This window comes from Onychomys torridus, chromosome 1 (assembly GCF_903995425.1).
Source record: "Onychomys torridus chromosome 1, mOncTor1.1, whole genome shotgun sequence".
Lineage (NCBI taxonomy): Eukaryota > Metazoa > Chordata > Mammalia > Rodentia > Cricetidae > Onychomys > Onychomys torridus.
In genome coordinates this window covers 108072998-108096762 of record NC_050443.1, presented here as the reverse complement: position 1 = coordinate 108096762, position 23765 = coordinate 108072998, and the positions used below count along the sequence as shown (strand labels likewise).

Genomic DNA, 23765 nt, shown 5'->3' with positions numbered 1-23765 from the left:
GCTAAGGGCAGAAAGCAGACTCTAGCTTAAGGCAAAGCTACAGAGGTTGTTCGAAACCTTGCTCGTCCAGGTGGAGAGATGGGGTCACAAGCAGGCCATGCGGAACAGTCTCCTGGGGGTTAAGCCACCCTATGGACAGAGAAGAAGCCCGGGACTACTGATGCTTGCCTTTCAGGCGGGATGCCAGCCCCAGACGCTAAGACAGTCCATCTCAGCTGGGATTGGGCAAACACCTGGATTCATCCTGCAGACTCGCCTCCTCGCCAGTCACTGCATCAGCTGCACAGCAGGGACCACTGGAAGCCGGGTGCAGTGCGGGCATGACCATGCTCCTGCTATCCTGGAAAACCCTTCTCTTGCACCCAGTCAGGTCACCCAGAGCCAGAGTGCAGGCCTCCTGGTGCCCTTCCTTCTTCTGCCCGCAGGTACGCCCACGGCCACACGGGGGCGCTAGCGTCCGCAGCTCATCTACCTCCCTGGGCGGAGACTGAGGAACAAAGAGCCCCCAGACTCAAGCCTGAGGTCCGAAGTGTCCCTTTACCTGGGACTACCCGCCCTCTGGGTCCCAGAGCATCAGCTTGGAGAAGAAGTCGACTTTTGCTCAGCGCTGTTCTTAGAAATCTGTGAAAGAAATCTCCCCTCCTTGGGGGCCTTTCTCCCCAACCTGTGGACAAAATACAAGCACTCTGGGACCCTAAAAGGGTTACAGGGTTTGTGGTTTTACACGCCATCCTGCTCTGCATTCCCTGCCTCCTTCTCTGAGTTTAGCAGGGCCCTGGCAGCAGCATTTTCCTCCCTTTTGGTTTATTAAGGCAACTTCTTTACACAGTTGGACGAAATAGACACACACCCTCGAGAAATAGAATAACGAAACTGCAGAAATCGGCAGAAAAGGAGGCACGCACCGTGGAAACTGGGTCACTGCAAACAAGGCGGGGATGACACATAGCTCACTCAGTCTTGCCCTAAAATGGCTTTTTCTCCCTAATTTCCAGGTGGAGCTCACTGTGTGTAAAATCTCATTGAAATATGCCCATGAAGAGACGGGAAGAGGCTATGTTTCCGTCCCCATCAATCAGTGAGAATCTATTTACAGGCATGTTAGCTACAAGCGCAGCTCACCAAACTCTAGCACGCCAGACAGGCCAGGCCCTGTGAATCCAGAGGGGCAGAGGCTGTCTGTCCCTTTCCAGATGTGATGGTCTAGCACTGACTGCCCACCTAGCTCCTTTCTCCAGGACCTGCTGGGCTTGCCCCAGGACCATGGCTATCTTGGTTCAGCAAGCCCTTCTCATTGGTGCTCACAGCTGTGGATTTCCAAGGATTGGAGGGACTAGTGAACCTCAGTGTGGGGAGCTGGAGGCCAGAGCTGACTCAAGGGGGTCTCAGGGGTGGGGAGGTAATGCAGGACACAGGTTCATGGGGTCAACAGGAAACACTGTATTTGCTGAATGAAACCTCCCCAGTGTTTCTCCTGTGTTGTTGCCTTGCTAAGCAGTAGAATGGTTCTCAACCCATGGGCTGCGACCCCCTTAGAGGTAGAACAACCCTTTTGCAGGGGTCATCTAAGACCATTGGAAAACACAGATCTTTACATTATGATTCATAACAGTAGCAAAATCAGTTATGAAGTAGATGAACTAATCTTATGGTTGGGGGGTCACCATGACATGAGGAGCCGTATTAAAGGGTCGCAGTGTTAGGAAGGTTGAGAACCACTGTCCTGAGTCCTACTGGCAATGCCAGATGCTCCTATCCAGGCCATGGGAGCAGGCTAGACGGGCTTGGGTTGGAAGGAACAACTCCTGAAGGCATGGAAGAGGAGGAGGAGGGGAAGGAGGAGGAGGGGGAGGAGGAGGAGGAGGAGGAGGAGGAGGAGGAGAATGTAAGCAAAGGCTCAGCCCACACAGTCCAGCACAGTATCATGGGAGCAATAGCTTCTCACATCTTTTGTTCACCATGGCATGGCTTTGGGACCCTCAGAATGTGGCTAGTGCTACCATATTGGAGCATAGGGCTCCAGGTGGGGATGTGTGGCAGGCAGGAACTAAAGGTAGAACTGAATGTAATAGTGAATCTCTTTCTATTTGTTCAGCACTATGGTGCAACCATATACAAAACTTCTCTGCAGTCTGCCAAAGGGGTGTGGGGTGGAGTGTTGTAGTAGAGGTGGTCCCTGTGTGCTGCGGGTGGGGATGATGATGGAAGGGCCCCAAGGCTTGCAGCCAAGAAATGACATGCCATTCACTGCTCTTAAATAGCAATGGGCCAGGATTAGGCGAGTTTTCCGGTAAAGTGAGTAGGCAGGGTCATCAGCAGTGCCGCAGACAGCTGTCAGTTCTTCCACGGAGATGCTGAGTTCCTGCGATCCAGCACGTCCTTCAGTGACAGGTAAATAACAACCTCGCAGCTTCTTTGGACCTCAAGGTGTAGGCCGGGAGACCCACTGGGGATCATCAGAGAGCTTCTCTTTAGGTTAGGCGGGAGGCCCGCACGCAGTGGGGCGGCGGTGCCGGCGGCTCCTCTGCTAATAGTGGTGAGCACAGTGCTACAGGAATCACAGTCAGCCCTTTGGACAGCCATGGGATGAAAACCAAATCTGGGGTGCCTGGGCCTCATGCTCTCCATGCTGCTTGCCGACCACCAAGAGACTGATGGCATCATAGCCGACCATGTGGCTGCTTGATTGGCAGGGACTCATCCCTGTCCACTGGGCACAGGGCAGAAGGGGGCAGAGTTGAGATGAAAGCCCACACGATCCACCTGTGGAGTGGAGTTTCCTCTACGTGTGTTTTTTTTTTTTTATCATGAAATTATTCAAATATCCAGCAAAGGCGGAAGTGTGCACAACACCCATTGTGTGGACTCCAGAGAGAAGAGGTACATGATATCAGGTTTGCTGGAGCTGTGTGTTTATGCCGTTTTTCCTTGCAGGGTGGCCCTCAGGGCCAACTGTATCCTCTAGTGTACAGTCCACCCAGCTCCGTAGAGTCCTTTCAACACCTCCCAGTAACTACTGCACAGGAGCAGCAGGTATTGACCAGCACTGAGGTGCCTCACTCTCGTCCCTGCACCCTGCAACCAAGGATACCACCATGCCAAGGCTGACCTCTCAGGTGGTTCTCATTGGGCTGTTCTGCTGGGGTGGGAGGGCCTACCAGCCGTGATGGCTCCAGAATGCATTAATGGAGGTCCTTACTAATTATTAGTAATAGCACAACAATGACAGGATAGCCACAGCAGGCTCAATCCCCTGATAGTCCTGAGCAGTGGAAATAGTAACCTGTGGGGTGGTTGGTGATTATCATAGAATACACATGGCCTCTCCCATGTGCCGACGTTTTTGGAACCCCCTGGAAGTACCCTGGTGTTTGTCCCATCCTCATCCATCGATGTTCTTTGGAATCCATGAGGCAGCGGCAACCTAAGAGCCACTACTTCTCTCCTTTGGGACAGAGAAAACAGATGACTCCGAGAACTGGAGTGACCGGCTCAGGTTCACAGAGTTCTGGGAGCTAACAATGGAGAGGGAGGATGCCACAAGGCCTCCCACCCTCAAAGAGCAAACTCCCTTGGCATCAAAGTGAGAAAGTCCTTCTAGAAGGACATTCTTCTTTAGCCATTGTCTCATGTAGCCCAGGATGGCCCCTAACTCACTACCCGAGACTGTCTTTGAATTGCTGGTTCTCTGTCTCTACCTCCCTGGTACTGGGATTACAGGTGTCCATCACCATGTCTGGCTTCCAGAAGGACTCCATATGCCCAGGGAAGCAGGTCCATCCAGTTTAGAATCCTGGATGACTTTCAGTATGGGATCAATGTCTTTGGCTTTAGTGAAATGTCACAAACTGATGGGCGGAGCAGAGAGAGTGGACTCTTCGCATCCTGGAGTAAGCTGACTGGCTGTAGTCCTGGACCATGAGCTTGAACTCTAGCCATGCTTTGGACTTTATAGAGATGTCACTTAAAGACTAAAACCCATCATTTTGCACGTAGCCTGGCCCACACTGGCAGAGCTGGAGAGCCCCTCAATGTCACACAGCCTTTGTTCACCCAACTTTTCCATAGGGCGAAGGAAATACAACCCATTAAAATACACGTTATTCAAAGGCAACATCAGAATCTCAACAGAGAGAGGCCGAGCCTTCTGCCTTTCCTTTTCTCCTCTCACAGCGACGGGGCTAACCGCACAATTTGTTTCTTGAAACGTATAGGATAGCTGAGTTCTGGTATCCCTGTTTCTCCTCCATCCCATTGATAGATCATTACTAGAGGAGCGGGGGAGGGGCCGTCCTGAGGCCTTTTTTGGGGAAAGAAAAGGGTGACTACTCAAGACATTTTGTAAAAGGGGAAAATTGGGAAGAAAGGAGGCCCCGCAGGGGGTGGAGGGTGGAGAATGTGGCCTTGTCTGGGGTTTCTTTCAGCCGAAACCTGCCGCCCAGCCGCCTTCAGTTCAAACTGTCACCTCCAGTTCTTGCTGCCTTTTCTGCCCTCGCCCCCAGAACCTCAACAGATTGGGGCTTATTTACCTATTCACACTCAGCCGTGGAAACTCATTAATAGGCTTATTAGTAACAGCATTCACGGGAGGCCATTGACAAAAGGGGTTCCAGCCACTTGAAGAAGGGAGAGAGGAGAAAACCTGCAAAGAGATTATTTTCTCATTCAGAAGCCTGGCTGGGGCAAAAGCTTCCCTGGACCCTTGAGGTCACTTGAAGTCTAAATATGATGCAAAATTGATTTCTTCCAAAAAATTCCAAGCATACTTAATTTTTTTTTTTTTAACTTAAGAATTTCCTACTGTGGATTTGTGGGCTTTGCTCACTTAAAAAAAAAAAAAAAAGAGTGTTCTTTGGTAATCAGGGACTTTGGATGGATGGCTACCTTTTCATCTCCGTAAAGAAGAAATTCTGCACACTGCCTCTGACGTTAAAGAAGGTGTTTTTGTTTTCAGTGGAAGGCTTCCCTCCCATTCAGCATCCATAAAGCTATGGATGAATGGGGACAGGGACAGCGGCTTCCTGGGCCATTAATTTATGTGAGAATGTGCTAACCTCATTTTCAATGGCTGGTGGACCCGCTGCAGTATGGGAAAGGCTCTCTGTGCCCTGAGACACGGAGTTTCCCATCAGTAGGGGACATGGAGATAGAAGTACCAGCTTGGAGCAGGACCATGGCCTCCTCGAGTTTGTGATTCCAGGTCAGAGAAAGAACACACATTGGCACTGCTGGTGAATGGTCCAGGGTCACCTGGCTGAGGTGTTCTGATCCAGGCCAGAGGACTCATCCAAAACACATCCCTCCCCACGAAACATATGGACAGGTCATTTTGTTTGGGGATCGGGTTGTTATTTTTGTTGAATTTCCAAACTATAATTTCATAGCTATTTGCCTGGGGCATAGAAAATGGATTTGTTACTCCTAGCTTTTCAGTGTTTCCCAGGCTGTTCTGTGAATAAAAATGATCTTCTAATCAAGCAGAGCCCAAGGAATCCATGTGTGTAAATGGTATAAAGTCCAAGTGTTAGGTATCACTCCCTTCCAAACCTGCTGGCACAGGTGGGCATTACTATCTGGCTCTGTCTGTGTTCAGGCACAAGAAGGAGTCCTTTTGAACTTAGTGACCTTTTTGAGTTAGGATCTCAAGTAGCCCAGGCTGGACATAAACTCAACACATACCCGAGACTGGCTTCGAACTCCTCAAGTTTTCTTTATCTGGTGAGTTCTGGGAACACAGTCATGTGGTACTATATTTGGCTCAATAATTATGACTTTAAGTTATTTATTTAGACAAAATGTAGCTAAGTAGACCAGACTGGCTTCAAACTTACTATGTGGACCAAGTTGGCCCCAAACTCATGGCAATCCTCCTGCTTCACACTTCTGAGTGCTAGGATTACAATTTATGTGGTCTTGAATTTAAGCACAGTTGCTCAAGGGTTGGATGAGTGAGAGGATATATTGAAAGACAAATGATCCCAAGATAGTCTAGGGGAAGAGACAAATGGGAGATGCCAATCATTTACAGCCTGGCCTGACATTTAGTAAAGGAATCCTGCTTTGCAACTGAATAACATAGATTCAGATTCAGAGAGAAGAATCCAATTTGCACAAGTTCAGACGACTCTTTTTGATAGAATTGAGTATATAAGTTTCTTTCTCTCTTTTTCTTTTTGGAGATCAAATACGTGTCCTTGTACATACTCGACAAGTGATTTACCATGCTTCAACCTCTCCAAACCCTCTAGACTCTTGGATTTCCTCTCTCTCTCTCTCTCTCTCTCTCTCTCTCTCTCACACACACACACACACACACACACACACATACACACATCTATCTATCTATCTATCTATCTATCTATCTATCTATCTATCTATCTAATTTATTTATTTTCATTTTATTTGATGGGTATGGATGTAACCTGCATGTCTGTCTGCACACACTCATGCAGTACCCACAGAGGCCAGAAGAGGGCTTCCGACCCCTGGAACTGGAGTTAGAGGTTGTCAGCCAGCCTGTGGGTGCTGGGAATTGAACTAGAGTGAGTCTTTTGAAGAACAAACAGGCTGTGAGTGCTCTTAACCACTGAGCTCTCTCTCCAGTCTCTTTTTTCCTTTAAAGATTTAGATTTATTTTATTTTTTAAATGTGTCTATTTCCTTGTGTGGGGTATGTGCTCATGAGTGCAGTTTCCTAAAGAGGCCAGAGGCTTTGGACACCCTTGTAGCTGGAGTTACGGGCTGTTGTGAGGGCCCGAGAGAATGCTGGAAATGGGATTCTGGTACTCTGGAAGAGCAGGAAGCATTCTAAACTGCCAAGCTATCTCTCCAGCCAAATCTCCTTTGGATTTCTTCATGCTAATCTACATTGATACTATTAAACAAGGTATTTTCTGTTGGAGATTTTGGCTTTTTCGAAGACAGCCACATTAACAGCCAGCCAGCCGTGTTAACCTCCCCGATCTCCAGTTTCCTTCTCAGAACCTGGGTCTGTTGCTCTGCAGGCAAATGTGCGAATTAAGTACAATTCACCAATCCCTTCCTAAAAGAGGACTTTCCCAAAGACACGCCCCCCTCCCTTCTATTGTTCAGAAGGACATGATAACGCTAACATCTCCCAGGAATATTAGTGGCTTCCACCCTCAAAGCCTCTGTGGCGTGAAATGTCCAGCCCCAGTACCCTGCAGACATATTCTCAGATGTCTGAAGGTGCACACAGCCTTCTGTTATTTGTTTCCTAACTTGACACGAAACAACGTAACCATGCACTCTGTACACTGAAGAAGCTGGCTAGGGAAGGGGACAGCGGCGGCCCAGGGCGTATGATCTGATCGATCACTAGTCAGGTTCAGAGAGATCATCTTCGCACCCCTAAGGGCAACGCAGCAGGGCCCCTAGCCTCTCGGGCTGGTGTCTCTTTGCGGCTGCTAGGCGTCGGGAGCTGCGCGGGGCTCGGGACTGCCCCAACGCGCGGCGCTGATTGGCAGAGCGGGCGCCGCCGTCCAGGAAACAGCTCGGGTTTCAGCGGGGGGCGTGACCCGCCCGAGGAGGCTGCGGCGGCGGCGCGGGCGGCGCGGGGAGAGCGCCGGGAGAGGCGAGCGGCGGCGGCGGGCGCGGAACGGGCGCACGGAGGATCGGGTGCGCGGCCGCACGAGCTCCGGCGCCGGGGCTGCCTGCGCGTCCCTGGCCCGGCGTGGCGACTGCTCTCCGGGCTGGCGGGGGCCGGGCGTGAGCCCCCGGGCCTCAGCGTTCCTGCGTGCTGCGAGTGTTCGCTACTCGCCAGCAAAGTTTGGAGTAGGCAACGCCAGTCCTTTCTTCTTCTCGCTGCCCAGATCCGAGGGCAGCGCTGGCGTCATGTCCTCGCTGTTCTGCGATCCGGGGCGTGCGTGAAGCCTCGGAATCTTGGCGCCGGCTGCAAACCAAGGGATCCTTCTCTTTTTGGAGTTTTCCTCCGAGCTCATCGTTTGCTCCATCCCGACCCACTCCGGGCTCCAGCACAGCACCGAGAGCGGAGAAGCGCTGCCATTCAAGGTAATCGCCGTGCCGAACGCCTCCGGGAGCTTCGCCAGCCGGGAAAGTGGGCGCCGTAGGGGGACCCGGGGCTCAGGATCCCCTGGAGGAGGGCGCCAGGGAAACGATTTGGGGGCGCGCCCTGTCGGTCTCTGGCTGGATTGGTGATGGGAGAGTGGATGCATGTGGACGGCTGGCTTTGGGGGAGTTCTTTCAGCACCTCCATCCAGATGCTGACATCTGTGTCTGCAGCCGGCACCCTGTCAGACTCCGGCGGGCAGTCCTGCCGACTGGGCGCGTTCCTCTGAGCTCAGAGCCGGCGCGCCATGGGGCCGCCTGCCAGTGGCACAGCCCAAAGGCGGGGGTTCGGGAAGGGCATCTTCGGGGTGCCTGGGCTCTGGGAGCTCCAACCCGGTACTAAAAACCTTGGGAGAGGTTCTTTCCTGGGAAGAAACTGGTGGAGTGTGTCCGGCAACATCCCTAAAGGGATGGAGATGCCCGGGTGGCACCTTTCGGGAGGCAGTGGCTGGGGTCCCGGATTCCAGTGCCCGGCGTCTCTCGCCCGCCACAGCGGTTGGCGCAGGAGGGATCGCCGCGCGCCTGGGGCTAGGGGGCGAACTGGACCGACTTTTCCTAGTTCTCCTAGCTGCTCCGACCGCAGCCGCGCCGAGATGTCGAAAGCGCAGGCGAGTTCTAACTTGCGCGCTCATTCTTTCGGCGCGGGGGAATCCGCCGAGGGCCCAGCGTGGCGCTGGCTTCCACCGTCGCAGCCAGGGAGCAGGCTCGGGAGGCCGGCCCTAGGCGCGGAGCCTCCTCTCAAACTTCCCAAGACCTTCTTTCCTCACCCCCCCCCAGTTCAATAAAACCTACCCTTAAAGGCAGACTTGCTTTAAAACTCAGGGCACCCATTATGTGTTTGGTGTGAAATGCTATCAACATTTAAAACTCTATTGTCCCAGGCGTCCCAAATCCCTGTAAATCTTCCACCAGCCTCGACTCATTTGCATCTGAAAAGCCTGTTTAGTTTGAATAGAAAAGCAATCAGGCGCCCCTCTCCCTCTCGTTGGAATGTCAATTAAAATGCAGATTTCTCAGAGCTCTTTAGCGCCCCAAGACGAAGGACAAAACTGGATATTTCAGGCTGACAAATGAAAGAATTGCTACAATGAAGTTGGGTGGTGATGTGCACCCCAAGCTGCTCAAAGTTCCCAATGAAACAGGAGGGCAGGGGATTGTGGTCCTTCGGCAGCTTGCATTTTGGGGACTTCGTTGTGTTTAAGGCTCCCCTCCCCCAGCCCGTGACAGCTCCCTTCCCTGTTCAACCACGGCAAGAACTAAGGAAGCCTTGAGCCAGGACTGAGGTCTACATTTAGTATTAGCCTGGTAGTGTTGACTCCTGCTATTGAGAAACCCACTTGGGAACAAAATGCCAATTGCTCAGCCCGCGTAGGCATCCCGGGACTGAGAACCCCTTTAAGGCACCCCCCCCACTCTTCCCCCGCCCCCGCTGGTCCTCAATTAGCCTGCTTTCTTGAGGATGGAGAAGAGTGTGCAAAGTTGTGTAGCACTGCGCAAGCTCACCAGACAGGCCCTTTCTGCGGGTCACTTTGCCTGTCTTTGGAGGCAGACTTTCGCGGAGGTGACCCTAAGGGGCGGGTGGCCGTGAAGAGCCATCCGTCAGAGCGAGGGTGAGGACTCCTCCCTAGTAGGCTGAGAAGAGAGTTCCCTTTCAGGGGGAAAAATAAACACGCTGGGGCTTTCACTGGGGCTCAGCCTCCAGGAAGGATTATGGTATTGAAGGCAGGAAGCTGGGATTGTGGCCGCCAGCAGCATGCTGGGCCTGTGTTCCCAACACCGAGCCTTGGGACCTAATTATCCTGCCTAGGAGGTCGCTGAGCACTTTTGTCCACTCCGATGAGGAGCTGCGCAGACCTGCTGCCTTCCTTCTGGCCTTACAGAGGTTTGAGGAGGGGGCTGCTGTGGGGCCTGGGCCTGCGAAGAACCAACGTTCAAGTTGAGTCAGCCCCGGGCACTGGCCATCTTCCTCCTCCAGCTGAGACATTCCTGGGTAGGGATTGTGGGGAAGCGGCAAGACCTACTGGGATCTGAGATTGTTTGTAAAGTGCTTGAGAGGTGGAGAATTGCCCTGAATTCTGGAAGTTCTTAGTAAATCAATGAGAATGTTTGTGGACTTTGCTCTGACAGGTATGTAGAAATAGACAGGGAATTATTTTTTGGGACTCTTGACTTTAAGAAGAAAAAGAGTTGGGGAGAAAAATCCTTCAAGGCATCTAAAAAACGCTGGGCACCGACACACACACACACACACACACACACACACACACACACACACACAACTTCTGGCTTTTGTTGTTAGCGATAACATTTTACCTGTGCTTAAAAACCAAAAACAAAACAGCTTCTTACTCCCCGCTTGGAGACGATGCCCTCCTCTTTCTACCTATACTCCTTTTAACTCCCAGTGAAGAGTAAAAGGAACAGATTTTAGGATAGGGCTTCAGGGAGGTTCTGGCAACTTTGGAATCCTATGTCATAACTGAAAGCATCAAAAGCGCAGGATTAGACTTTTTTCTTTTGCATTAGAACTCTCATCCAACCCCAGTCTCATAAAGTGTGCTTCCCAGAATCCAGCACCCAGAGTTTGTCCAATCGTTCCCTGCAACTGTCCTTAAGCAGAGTCACTGAAGCGTGTGCATTCTGACTCAAGGCTTAGTCACTGAGGACACTGAACAAATTTAAAGTTATTTGTTCAGTGGTAAGCTTTCTTGGGAAATTCTCTCTGTTTTGGATAGAGGAAGTTGAGTGCCCCCTTGTAACTGATACTTTGGAAGTTTAGCCAATAGGTTGGCATATTGAAAGTCCCCAGGCCAATCACATACCAGGACAACTTACAGGTATCATCACCATTACTAATAAACTCTTACATTATTCATCAAGGTTTGTGTCTGCTCTGTATCTTAACCTCCTTGACACAGGTTGAAGACATCTAGTTAGTATGCTTGTACACTGCCTTGTAGTAAGTGGAAGGGAATTCAGGCTTTGAATCCCCCGTTTGGATCAAACTCACTCTTTGTAAGTGGCTGCTTGGCGAAAGACTGAAATACAGGCCTGCGTTTGAAAATGAATCCTGACAAGTGTAAACTGGTGGGAATTTTTTGTAGCCTTCCTGGGATTCTTTGATTCTGTTGGTCTCCTTTCTTCCCGAGAATTACACTGAAGGGGTTGGGGGGGGGGGCGGGTACAACACGCCGCTCAGCTCCAGCCCAGTTGAAATGTGGTTCTCGGAGCAGACCCTCCTCCTGTCAGCCTCTTAAAGGCCAGCTGGAATAAGAAAAGTTAATGAGGCTGCTTGTGCCAAGCCCAGCGTTTTAAACTCTTTTTTTTTTTTTTTCAGTTGCCCTTGAGAGGGAGGAAGGTCAGGGTGCTTCTGCAACCTGGTAGCTTTGATAGTGGATGGAAGGGCACACACTCTGTGTTTGTAGCTCAGTGGCTGGGTCCTACAGCTATAGTTCATCTTAGTGTCTCCTAAAAGTAAGCTTTAAAAGAGATTAGCCTACTCCAGCTTGTGGACCATTCTGGAAACACCTGGGACGTTAAGGTGAGGATGGAAGGCTTTTGTCGATAATGAAAAAGAATGTGTCTGATCACAGCTGACAAACGATTTTATCCCATCTGGGTTTAAGTGAGTTGGCACGGGAAAAGACTGCACTAACTGGCTGAATCTCTTTCAGTGGCGGCGGCAGCAGCAGCAGCAGCAGCAGCAGCAGCAGCAGCAGCAACAGCAGCCGCCTGAGCACAGCCACGCCACAGCGCTCTGGCTCCTGAGCCCCCCGTGGGCTGAAGGCATTGCAGGCAGCCCATGGTCCTTGAGGAAGTGTGCAGATGGGATTGCCGTCCACATGGAGATATGGAAGAGGACCAGGGATTGGCACCGTGACCATGGTCAGCTGGGGGCACTTCATCTGCCTGGTCTTGGTCACCATGGCAACCTTGTCCCTGGCCCGGCCCTCCTTCAGTTTAGTTGAGGATACTACGTTAGAACCAGAAGGTAAGTTCTTGCATGCCATTTTTAAGGTACCAAGTTGTTCTGGGGACATGTCTGGGGGAAGTGGTCATTAAAGGAAAGTTTGGTTTTTTTTTTTTTTTTTTAAGTCAGGTGCCTGAGGAGGGTGATCTTTCTCTACATCTTCCACAGCAGATCTTAGAAAGGAGAGCCTTGGCTCCCAGGCAGGAGTGGGGTGGTTTAGTTTGCTCTGTTCTCTGCTGGCTGAGGGAGACAGCCTGCAGCTCTTTTTCAGCCAGTGCCTTGCACTGCTCTGGACGGGTATGCTTTAGCAAGATGATGGTCATCTGTGACCTTCTGTAGTTGGTTTCTGGAGGGAGGGAGAGCCTTGAGTTGCTGGTTTTTGGCTAAAGGAAAAAGGCAGCCTCCAAAAGCTGATGTTTTCTCTGCATTGTTTAAGAGAAGAAGGTTCTGAAGTTGAGCACCACTGCTGGATGGTTTTTAAGCTGTGGTAAGCTCTTTGTGCTTAAGCCCAGCATCACAGAGGGGCAGGTTTTAGGTTAGGAAGACTCGAAAGTGACTATGCCAAGGGGGTTTCCCCCACCCGAGGAAACGCCAGATTTCACTGGGATTTGGCTTTTGACACTTGGTTGCAAATGTGAGAAGCTAGTTGTGAAGAGACCATGCCGAAATAATGAGCTGGGTAAAGATCTGGTCCTTCTCCCAGGTCCTTCAGAGACGTAGTCGATAGCCAAGCTTCTCTGCTTGGTGCAGCATGGAAATCTGTCATCGGGAGGGAATATTGGTAGGCGAGTTATTTTTTGAGTGGTAATCCGAGCGTGACACTGCAGATCCCAGCTCTCATCACCACTTAATGAACGTGTTTGCTGAGGCCCACCTGGTGCCGGCTGGGCTTTGGAGTCCGTCACGGTCCTGAGTGCTGGCAGGTCAGCTGAGCTGCTTGTGGTTATGCACCCCGAATCCGGGTCCTGAGGAGCAGTGTGTTCCTCCAGGGAGGAAGGGTGGGCAGAACCCCCAAGGATGTCTGTCCACAAGGGGGACTATGTACTTACTCATCCTAGAGGTGGGCTGGAGAGATGGGTCTCTAGTCAGATCCACCCAGGCACTATCACTGGCTTTGTGTGAATGAGGCTGGGGAAGTTGGGCGGCACAGATGCCTGGAAATGTTACAAATTACCAGGTGAGACATTGTGGCACCTGTCCTGTCTTTGGAAAGGAAATATGGTTGGAGCTTGGGTGTGAGGCTTGTTCAACATACAGCCTCATACCCATTTTTGGAACCACCACCTCTTTGTGACTTATCCTGTGATGTCAGGGAGAGGGTAATTTGCAACAGTGACCTGTTTTCAAAGGGCTGAATGTGAGGGGAAGGGATTGGGTTTCTCAAAGTCTGGTCTGTACTTCTTTAATTTTGCTAATAATTAAAATGGATGTTCCCCTAATTGCTGGTTTTCCCCGGAGTATGTGGCTCAGCACAGACTCAGGAAGCTGAGCTGGGATTTCCTACAGTGCAGGCTTCAGAAACAGCCCTAGTTAGGAAGGAGTTGCCATTTTTCATTTGGACTCTCGGGGCAGTGTTGCTGTGAGTTGATTTCGGTGTCTAGTCTAAAATGGTCTTGGAGGGTTTCCTGGGCTGCTTCTAATTACTCAAGGAAGGCTGCAAGATGTGTGTATGTCAGGGAGAAGACAGGTGGGGAGAGGAAGGAGGAACAGTGAGATGGAGTCCCCCAAATGGCTCTTTGTGTAAGAACTGATATCCAACAATGTGAGCATTGTTGAAAGCAGATCCCACCACCTGGGGACCTGTAGATGCATGTAGGGTTAGGGAGGAAGGCCACCAAGTCCCAGAAGTTGTAGGTCACACGCTGCCAAGGCCCTTGGGTACACTGCGCTAGATTCAGAGTTTGCATGAATTTCGAATCACATCCAGAGTTGGGAGATGCTAAGAAAAAGAAAAAAAAGAAGAGAGAGAAGCGCTTCAAGGTGTGGAGCTTAACCAGCACAGGCTGGGGTAAAGCAGAGAAACCTCAGGCTCTCAGGTTCCCCTTCTACTACAGAGGGTTCAGTATGATGCGTTTGGAGAAGCTCTTTATCAATAGTCATTGAGCAGTAACATTCCCAGAGGCCTCTGGCTCCCACCTCAGGAGGTGTATATTTCATCAGTGATCTGGACAGAAAGAGCAGAAAGCATAGCTTCTGGCATTGGTGGTGGCTGTGGCTGTGACCATTGCCAGCAAGCTGGGACAAGGTGGTGCCAGTTCTCACAGCAGGGAGCAATCTCTGTGTGAGATGGAGGTTGCCTGGGAGGAGGCAGCTTTGCTGGAATTCTGCATGATCTGAGCTCTCTCCTTGTCTGTTAGATCAGTGTTGCCATGGGTGTCCTGGTGATTAGAAGATAATCAAGAGAGAGAGGTGATGCTCCATGCTAAAGGCTCTGGTGTCCCCCACCCCAAATGAAGTATGTGCATGTGTGTATCCCTCCAGCTGTCTTATTTAGTGCGACTAGAACACCAGGCTTGCCTTTGATCGTCTGAAGCTTTACCATGGAAAACTTTGGTTTGCTCATTTGGAAGCTCAGTTTAGATCATGGCTATTGGGCCAGAGAGGTATGTAATCAAGAGGTTCCTAGAAAGAGCCTGTGCTCCCCTCCTAAGGAGCCCCTCTTTTTTGACCCTTTAGGGAAGCGTTCTGTTCAGTCATGTAGTTCTCTGTAGTATATTTAACCACACAATGTATGTCATTGTCCCCCATCCTGTCCTGTCCTGTCCTGTGTGTCTCTGGACACTTTCTCAAGTGGAAGCAGCAGGGTTGGGTCAAAGTCAGTTGACCTAAGAAGAAAGTAATCTCTATATGATTTTACTCAGTTTCAGAATAGAAATGGTTGTATCCAACTGGTCTCTCATTGTGACAAAGGACAGCAGTGTCAACAGTTGCTGACTGGGGAGGGGTGGTCCTGAGGCTAAGAACTGTTCCGTTGATTCATATTTGAATGGTCCCACTGGAGTCAAGCTTGATGATGGCTGGCTAGTCCGCGTTCTTACCTTCAGCTTCTCCTGACATTGTCACCTGCTCTGGGTAATTAAGTAATTGTTGACATTAGGGGAATCTGTTTACCCCAGCCCAGCAGGAGTTAAAATAAAAGGGCTTTTCCAACCCCAAACCCTTAATTACTTTCCCAACTTCTGCAAAGCGACAACTTGGGGAAAGTAATTTGCATGCCTTTACAAGAAACCACTAGTTTTTGGGCAGTCTTTTAGGGTGTAAGGGCGAGGGCCATGCTGCCCTGGATTCAGGTGAGCAGAGACTTTGAGTGTGAGATCCGCGTGGAGACCACCTGAAGCCAGACTTTCCCAGGGTAGTTTAAGTCCTTTGCCAGAGAGTAGCCCACATGCTGCGGTCTCCGTCCTCCACATTTAATTGCCCGTTCAAAGAAGAGAAAAGAGCTATCTGCATGGTGCAAGTGGATGATTTAAAATAAGTCTTGTGTTTCCTATTATCTGCATTTTTGTTCCTCAGTTTGAGTGTGAATATTTAACAGTTGACTGTAACCTGATATTTCGCTGAGGAACAAGGGCTTATTCTTGGTCAATTAAACCAAATGCAGGCACATGCTGTTAAACATACAATGGAATACACATTCTTCATTAGAATATAAGTATTTCACAATTCATGGACAAAGAACTGTGTTTAATATAACTTCTAGAGCAAAAATCTGGCAAGCCCAGAAAATTGGCATTTGGCTAACTTTTTCTTGCTGGCTTCCGCTGATCCAAATAGAGCCAGGCGCTCACGTTCCCCGGCCCCCCTCCCGTGTGTGTGTGTGTGTGTGTGTGTGTGTGTGTGTGTGTGTGTGTGTGTGTCTGTATTGCCTATTTATTTTAGTCAGTTAAAAGATTGATTGCTTACTTAAAAAAATAAAGCCCCCCTCCTTCCAGCCAGCACTAAAGACCTTTCATTGTTGTTGTTTTTAAGTTGAATTATTTTGAATTGGGTGTAGGTATGTGTATTTCTGTGTGGGTAAGTGTGCATGAGTGCAGGTGCCCATGGAGGCTGGAGGCTTTGGATGCCCTGGAGTTGGGTCTGGAAGTGAATGGGAGTCCTCGGCAAGAGTAGCCTATGCTCATAACCACTGAGCCATCTTTTCTGCTCCAAGGTCTTTCAAACTTGGTTTTGTTTGTTTGTTTGTTTTTTCTGTTGACGGTGAGAATTCAAATAACCAAGCATTCCAATATGAAATGTTTCCAATAACAGATTTAATGAATAATTACATGGTTATGAAATACTGGGGGCAGTGTTTAAACAGGAAGGGGATGTTTAATGTTCACATTCTCTGTGGAGTGCATGCAGTAGCCCTCACACTTGTACACTGTTTAGCTACTTACACAGTCAGGGTGGTTGTTAAAGGACAGCCAAGTCCCTTTCATCAGGGTCTGCCTTCCTTTTCTATTTCTGATTGAATCCCTGGGAAGTTTGATCCAGCAAAGTGTCTTGGTTTGCTCAGCAGCCCAGGAATTATTTTGGGGAGGGGGGGTACTGCAGGCTATTTTACAGATAATTATGGGTTTCCTGTGCAGAAATGTCCCTGTAGGGGCTGGGACGATGGCTCTGTGATTAAGAGTACTTTCTGCTTTTGCTGAGGACCGGTGTTGGGTCCCCAACACCCACAGGGAACTGCTTATAATTGTCTTTATCTCCAGCTCCAGGGAGAGCAGATGCCTCTGACATACTGCTGCCTGCACAGGCCCTTTTTACGAGTGTTTCCCTTGCCCTACTGTCATGGTTGCTTTGTAGAGAATGATTGAAAAATCCAAGACGGTAGTGTCATGAGTGGTGACCAATGGTGTTTAGTGGTAGTCTTGTCCTAATATACAATCGGTGAGCTGGATGGTGGTGGCCTTTAACTCACTTGGGAGGCAGAGGCAGGCAGATCTCTGAGTTCTGAGGCCAGCCTAGTTTACAGAGTGTGTTCCAGGACACACACACACACACACACACACACACACACAACTTGAAGCTGTATTTTTGCAAAAATGTATTTAACCATTGGGATAAACTATGAGAGTTCTTTTGTGCTGGTGGTTTGTTTTTGAAAGAGGGTCTCACTATGTAACTCAGACTGACCTGGAATTTGCTCACTTTGCTCTGTAGCCCACGTTGGCCTAGAACTATCAATCCTCCTGCCTCAACTTCCATACCCAGCTGTCTGTCATCCTTGAAGAGCCTGTCTCTGTTTTCAATAATTTTGGAAAACTTGCACTATTCTTTTTTTTGAATTTTATATTTCTTTTTATGTGTATAAGTGTTTTATCTAAATATATAAATATGCATCATGTATGTACCTGGTGCCTGTAGAGGCCAGAAGAGGGCTGCCAGTCCCCTGGAACTAGAGTTACAGATGGTTATGAGATGCCATGTGGGTCCTGAAAATAGAGCCAGTGGTCTTCACCACTGAGCCAAGTCTCCAGCCCTGTGATTAAATGTGGAATGTGCTGTTCATTTGCTTGAGGCTGCCCTAAGTAAAGGTGCTCTTTGTGGGCTTTTTTACATCATGGGAATAAAAGAAAATCCACTGCTTGCATTTGACTGGGCCAAGTCAGGGAGCTAAACTGTCACATACCCTTTCTCTCTCTCTCTCTCTTTTTTTTTTTTTAATATTTAACTTTATTTTATATGCATTGGTGTGAAACAAGTTATGGACAGGTGTGAGCTGCCATGTGGGTGCTGGGAATTGAACCCAGGTCCTCTGAAAGAGCAGCCAGTGCTCCCAACCGCTGGGCCATCTTTCCAGCCCCAACATACCTTCTCCTTTAATGTCTCGTCCAGCTAAAGAATAATGAATCCCAAGTCATTTCTGGACAGAATGCGTACACAGAGAATTTTAGATTGTGGTGAGCATGTTTTATGAGGATGTTAAAAGTAGCTCATAAGGAGAATGCTGATAGATTCAGGAGTGAGAACCAGGCAGACATGTTTATTTCTGTTATTTATATAGCACCTTTCCCGAAACATCTCAATCCTGAGCGCTAGCTAAATAAACTCATAAATTCCATGGTTGTTTCCTAACCCTGGAATTTCTCTTTTATTATACAGTAGGGTGTTGTTACACCTGATAGTTTACAAATACTTTTTTTTTCTCCATATGTGTCCAAGTTTTAAAGGTATCCAGACACTGGAAATGGCTAACTTGGTGTGTTTGTTACCGATCGAAACTAGAGAACTTTGAAACTGGAGATTTTCCTCAAATTTATTCTCTTTGGACATCCTTCAACTTCACATTGAGCATTGACAGTTGGCTAGCCCTAAAGTCATGTGGCTTGCTTCAAGGCACCTCTTTCCTGCTTTTCGCCCCAACCCTTTGGATTTCCACTAAGGTTGCTGTTTAGCCAATTGTAACAGGCACACTGCTGAATATATAACCTATATGGAGAAATGTTTGGATGAAAGACCAAGTCAACATTTGACTCTTAAACTTATAAATAGAAGCAAGTGGAGTTGGTTTGAATAGTGTACGATGTGCTTTCTGGAGGTATAATCTCAGAGGAAATTGCCCTTGGGAGCTGAGTTTGAATGTCTCTACTATCTACTTGACCTCAGCCAAGTGAGATAACCCTTCTGAAACACCAAGATAATATTGCTCTAAATTGTGCAGATTGAATACAAACTGGACTGGAGTTCCTGGCTCAGCGCAGGTGCTTGGCAAATGCTGATTTCTTCCCATCCCACACCCTCATCAAAGCAAATAAAACCATATTTCAAAGACCTGATACTATGCTCGCCTTATAATCTATAATGATAAATGGTGAATGTACAGACATTTAAATAGAAAGGAACATCAGACCTTTCTTCCACTCCCTTTGCCCCGGTGGACTTTTGCAAGCCCCTCCCCCTCCGGAGTTTAGACATGTGACCCTTCTGCTTCCAATCCAAGTGTTTGAGGTCGGCATTTCCTTTTCTTTAAGAAAGTCAATTATAGCCTCACAGCACATAGTGAGGACATACGTCATGAGGTATGCTGTATTTTGGCAAGAGAGTCTTCTGTCTGAGGTTTCTTAAGGATCAGTGTAGGCCCAGTGAAGGATGGTGGACAGGTTGTTGTGGGCTTGGTTGGATGTGCTGTAGTGTGCTCTGCTCTGTCCAGGCCCTTGAGGGACCTGTCCCCAGAGCATGTGGAGATGGCTACTTGTCATTTTCTCTTGTACTGTCTTCCTCCATCAGCGCGCTAGGGTTGCTTGGTACTGGGCTTCCAGTCTGCATGGAAGAGAACTTCAGAAAGTGTGATGGAGTCCAGAATGGAGGTAGAGTTGAGTGTTCGTTTGCATGGCTCCTCCAGGAGGGGTTCATGAGAGTGCAGGTTCGAGGTGAGATCATGTCCTTCAGCTCCCTTCTTGGGATGGTGATGGCTACCATGAGGGTGGAGGAGGCCGTGCTCTTCTCACGGTTCTTTGTGATAATGATGGTGCAGGTGGCGATGATGGGAGCAGCAGGCATTGATTAAGTGCCTGTGGTGTCTCAGATGTACTAGGTACGTTGACATCTTGTCCCTTTCCACTAAACAAGCAGACCCCGGGGATTCCAGTTCTTGAATAAAATCCCAGCAGTTCTTGGAGATGCTGGGATCTCTGGACAACTTCACAGCATACACCTAGCCTCTAGGTAAATTTATTGGTGGAAGATGGATTTCACAGCTGAGTCCTCCTTCCCCAGCAAGAGGATATTTGGATGGAGTGCTGAGTACCCCTCTTGCCTTTTCTTTACCCCCTAATTTGAATGTTAAACTTCAAAGGACAGGCTGGCTGATTTTCCTCAAGGACCCACACCCCTTCCTTACGTCATTTAAAGAAGAGTTTCAGGCAATAAATTTTTCTACCTATGATTTTTTTTTTTATAATGGCCTCTGGTGATATGTAGGGAATTGGTAAGAAGTCTACCCTCTCCTGGGGCGGGGGCTGTGGGACACTGCACAGATTCCTGGATGGTGACTTATGCTGAGTCACTGGACAGGCGCTCAGGACAGGAAGGACTGTCCTGGTCTTGCCCATTTGTTCCTAGGTCACCCCAGATCTTCTTTGCCCCTTACACCCTGGTGGGCTGCCTCAGATCCTGCCAAAACCCTCGCTTGATTGGGTTGCCACCCGGATAGCATTTCTGGCTTTTCTTCTGGTATTTCTGCCTTGCAATCAGGTGGGCAATCAAAGGCCCCCTGTACAGGACTACCCAGGAGTCCTTCAGCCTGTGGCTATGGAAATGATAGGTGTGGAGGCCCTTTCAATGTCACTCCTCCCCAGAGATTAGGGACTCCCCACCCTTCTGCCCACCTTCTGTCTCCTCCCCTCTCCCCAAGGAAGAAAAGAAAAACAATTCCAAGAACTAAAGGCTGAAAGCCAAGACACCCACTCCTCCTCCAACTTTGGCCCGAGAAGGGTGTTCCTAGGGACAGAAGAAGGCAGGAAATGAAGCCTGTTTTTAAAACCAGCAAAGTTCACTTTGGTGGCTTTAAACAAAAAAAGTGCACTCTGGTCCTAGCCAGGTGTGGAGGTGAGTGTTTTGTACAGTGAGTGGAGATGCCCAGAGGCTGCAGGCATGAAGTGAGGCATGGCCATGGTTACAAGAAGGAAGCAAGGCAACTTTCCCTTAGAACTACAGTCCTTGGGGACAATGACCACTTCCCAAGCCAGCAGAGAGAAGATGCTCTAGGTATGCTTTTCCTGTCTCGGGATAATTAATAACCTTGGAGTCAGTTTCCCAACTTATCGGTCAATTGGTTGAGCCAGGGTCTCATGTAGCCCCGGCTGGCCTTGAGCTATGTAGCTGAGACTGCCCTTGAACTTCTGATGCTCCTGTCTCCACCTCCTGAATGCTGGGACTACAGGGCATACCAGTATGCCCACTTCCCACCTCATCTTTGTTGTAGAAAGGTGTTCACCCTTGAAGGGGTGGCCAGTCTGATGAGGCTGCGCCATGCTGCGGCTGGGTTGTTTTGCTCTGCTCCTTGGTGTCTCTTTCCTGACACTTCATCTCTCTGGTTTCTTGCCCAATCATCATGGAGGTCAGGAAATGGCAAGAGCTGAGAGGCCAGGAAAGGCCTGCTGGTCATGGGCAGAGTAGTGACGGCTCCTTCCTTGTCTGGCACAGTGACACACCTTGTCCTCAGGAAGCCACAATGTTTGGGCACCTTGCCCAGATCTTCTAGACTCAGTGGTGAAGTCTGAAGGTAGCCACTCTTCAGATTTGTTTGCTTTCTGAAAGCCTCCCCTCCAGGCAAATCTGAGGTCTGTAAGGCAGGAGGGAAAGTTTAACCATAGTGGGGCCATCTTAAATAGGAACTTCCAGGCAAATGTGGGTTTCAGGCCTCCTGAGTAGCATCCCCAGAGCCTTGCTTTTCCCTGCAAAACACTGCGGGAAAGTGATCCTTACTGCTCTGGCCTTTCTCGGCCCTGCAGTATTAACCCAGCTGGAATGGTGTCTCCCCCAACTCCAGGATGACCCCTGTCCTCTCCTGAAAGTAACTTTCGGTGAGGTCATTGCTGTCCAGCTGCTTACTGACCACTCCTCTAGCCAGAGAGTTTCCTCTGGCTTCCACGCAGGCCTGAGTTAGCTGAGCTCCAGCAACAGGATCAAACCCATCCCAAGAAGGAAGGCCATCTGTTTCTCAGTCTCCAGCTGCTGGCCCTTCATTTGCAATTGGCTGGGATGCTGCAGAGGGGACTGGTCCTGGGGACACATCTGCAGCCTCTGAATGGTGTTGTAACTAGGGTCCTGCTGGGAAAAGAAAGGCCAAGCCCTTTAAATAAACTAGCTGAACAATACCCACCCACCCCCAAAAGGTCTGGAGTCAGAGAAGCCTTGAGGCAGCCTGCCCTCTAGGGCTAACTCTTAACCTTGCCTTTTGTAGCCAGGCCACTTTAAAACTATCCTTTTATTCAGAAGGTACTTACCAAACAGAGGAGGGAGGGCCTGCTCTGAACAAGGAAAATGTCACATATGATTTGGGCATCGATCTGCCCCTTAAGGGAATTAGAGGGCAAATATCTCCACTTGAGTGTATGCCGTTTATTGAATATTTATCTCAGTGGCAGAGAGGCAAGCTTGTTCCAGATGCAGCTTCTGAAGAGCCACAGGCAACAAGAAGTCCAAGCTGGCTTGCCTCTGGAATGTAGTTCGGCCTCAGGAACACCTGCCAATTACCCTAGTTCATTGCACACAGGCCCTCAAGCTGTAGCTGCTTTAGGCACCATGATTCCTGGGCCTGTTGCCTGTTGTTTGGTGTTAGAGGCCTTATCCCCATCATCTAGGGGTTGTGATAACAGCCTGCTGGCATTTTTAACTGTAGGGACTTCCTACAGATTGTAACCTTGTCTATGTCTTCATTGAATGGATGAATAGCAGGTGTGCTGTGTGTGTGTGTGTGTGTGTGTGTGTGTGTGTGTGTAAGTGTGTGTAAGCACATATGTGTGGCAGCTAGAGGGTGACTTCAGTTTATCCTCAGGCATTGGCCACCTTGGTTTTAGTGAGAGGGTCTCTCGCTGATCTGGAACTCACTATATAGGCTAAGGTGGCTGGCCAGCAGCAGGCCCTAGGGATGGATCCCACCACAACTAGCTTTTTTTTTTTTTTTTTTTTTTAAATGTGGGTTCTGAGGAATCAAAGTCACGCTTGCAAGATTAGCACTTTACTGACCGAGCTATCATCTCCCCAGTCCCCGAAGGCTCTGTGTCCCTTGGCTCACTGGCTTCTTGAAGCAGGTATTAGACCTGGCCTAGATGAGGAGCAGCCTCCCAAGACCTTCAGAGGTTTAGTTCCACTTGGGAAGCTTGCAGGAATCCCCACCTAGAGAAGCAGCGTATATAAGATGTGACAGATCTGTTCATTTGAAAGAAAACCCTGGTTTGGAGTCAGGAATACAAGTGGACATTCTCACGGGGCTGCATAAATCCTCTGCTGACCCATCGGCTGACCTGTTACAATCAGGTTGTGACCCATAAACTCAAGCCCCAGGTGGCCCCTGGCCAGTGCAGGGCTGCAGATAGAGCTCTTGTCCTACTATGCACAGAGCGCGTTCTCTCCATGTGCTCCTCACATCGGGGTACTCGAGGGACTTCCCAGAAAGCCTTGGGTTCTATCTGTGCCACCATTTGACAGCAGTAAACCTTAATTAAGCCCTGGTCTGGGACAAAGGGTTCTGAACTGGCAGCACCATCCTCATCTGAGAGCCCTGAGAACCCAGCCCATGTCCGAGGAGGTTGACACCAGAAGGTGGTCCTTAGGCAAGATAAACCAAAATCATTGCTTTTCCCTTCTCCCACCTCCTCAGAATCTCTTCATGAGATTGGTGGTGGGTGAGGGTGAGTGTGTCTGCCTGTTGTATATACTACATGGATAAAACAAGGCTGTGACGTCGTGGGGACAGGGATGGTGGCATTTGTCGCAACAGGAATCAGGAAATCTCATAGGGGACACACTTGGGTTTGCTTTTGAAAGCTGCATAGGAGCCTTTCCAGTGGAATAGTGGTTTGGAGATGGGACAATATACCTCTGGCTAGGCAAGCCACCAAATGAATGAATTGGGGGGTGGGGGGAGAAGGAGGGAGGAATCTGGGACCTGGGCAGTGTTGTAAATTAGTTTTCCAGAGAGACACTTGAGTATACCTTAAGATTGTAACACTGTAGGTTGGATCCCTTCCATTCAGGCCTTCACCTAAGGAGACCTCCTC

The 23765-nt window shown here is 49.3% G+C and overlaps 1 protein-coding gene across 8 annotated transcripts in view; it reads left to right on the top strand.

Annotated features, from left to right (window-relative positions):
* Positions 1–7007: 7007 nt before the first annotated feature.
* The window catches only part of Fgfr2 (fibroblast growth factor receptor 2), a 108677-nt gene continuing 91919 nt past the window's right edge, over positions 7008–23765 (top strand). For 5 of the 8 annotated variants that reach the window (XM_036195052.1, XM_036195044.1, XM_036195029.1 and 2 more), the window contains exons 1-2: positions 7593–8030; positions 11762–12078. In XM_036195052.1, coding sequence (XP_036050945.1) covers positions 11913–12078 — 166 coding nt within the window. In that variant the 5' untranslated portion in view covers positions 7593–8030; positions 11762–11912. Of the gene's footprint in view, positions 8031–9561; positions 9698–11430; positions 11629–11761; positions 12079–23765 lie in introns of those variants that run through there. The other 3 variants (XM_036195062.1, XM_036195015.1, XM_036195024.1) reach the window with 3 other exon arrangements.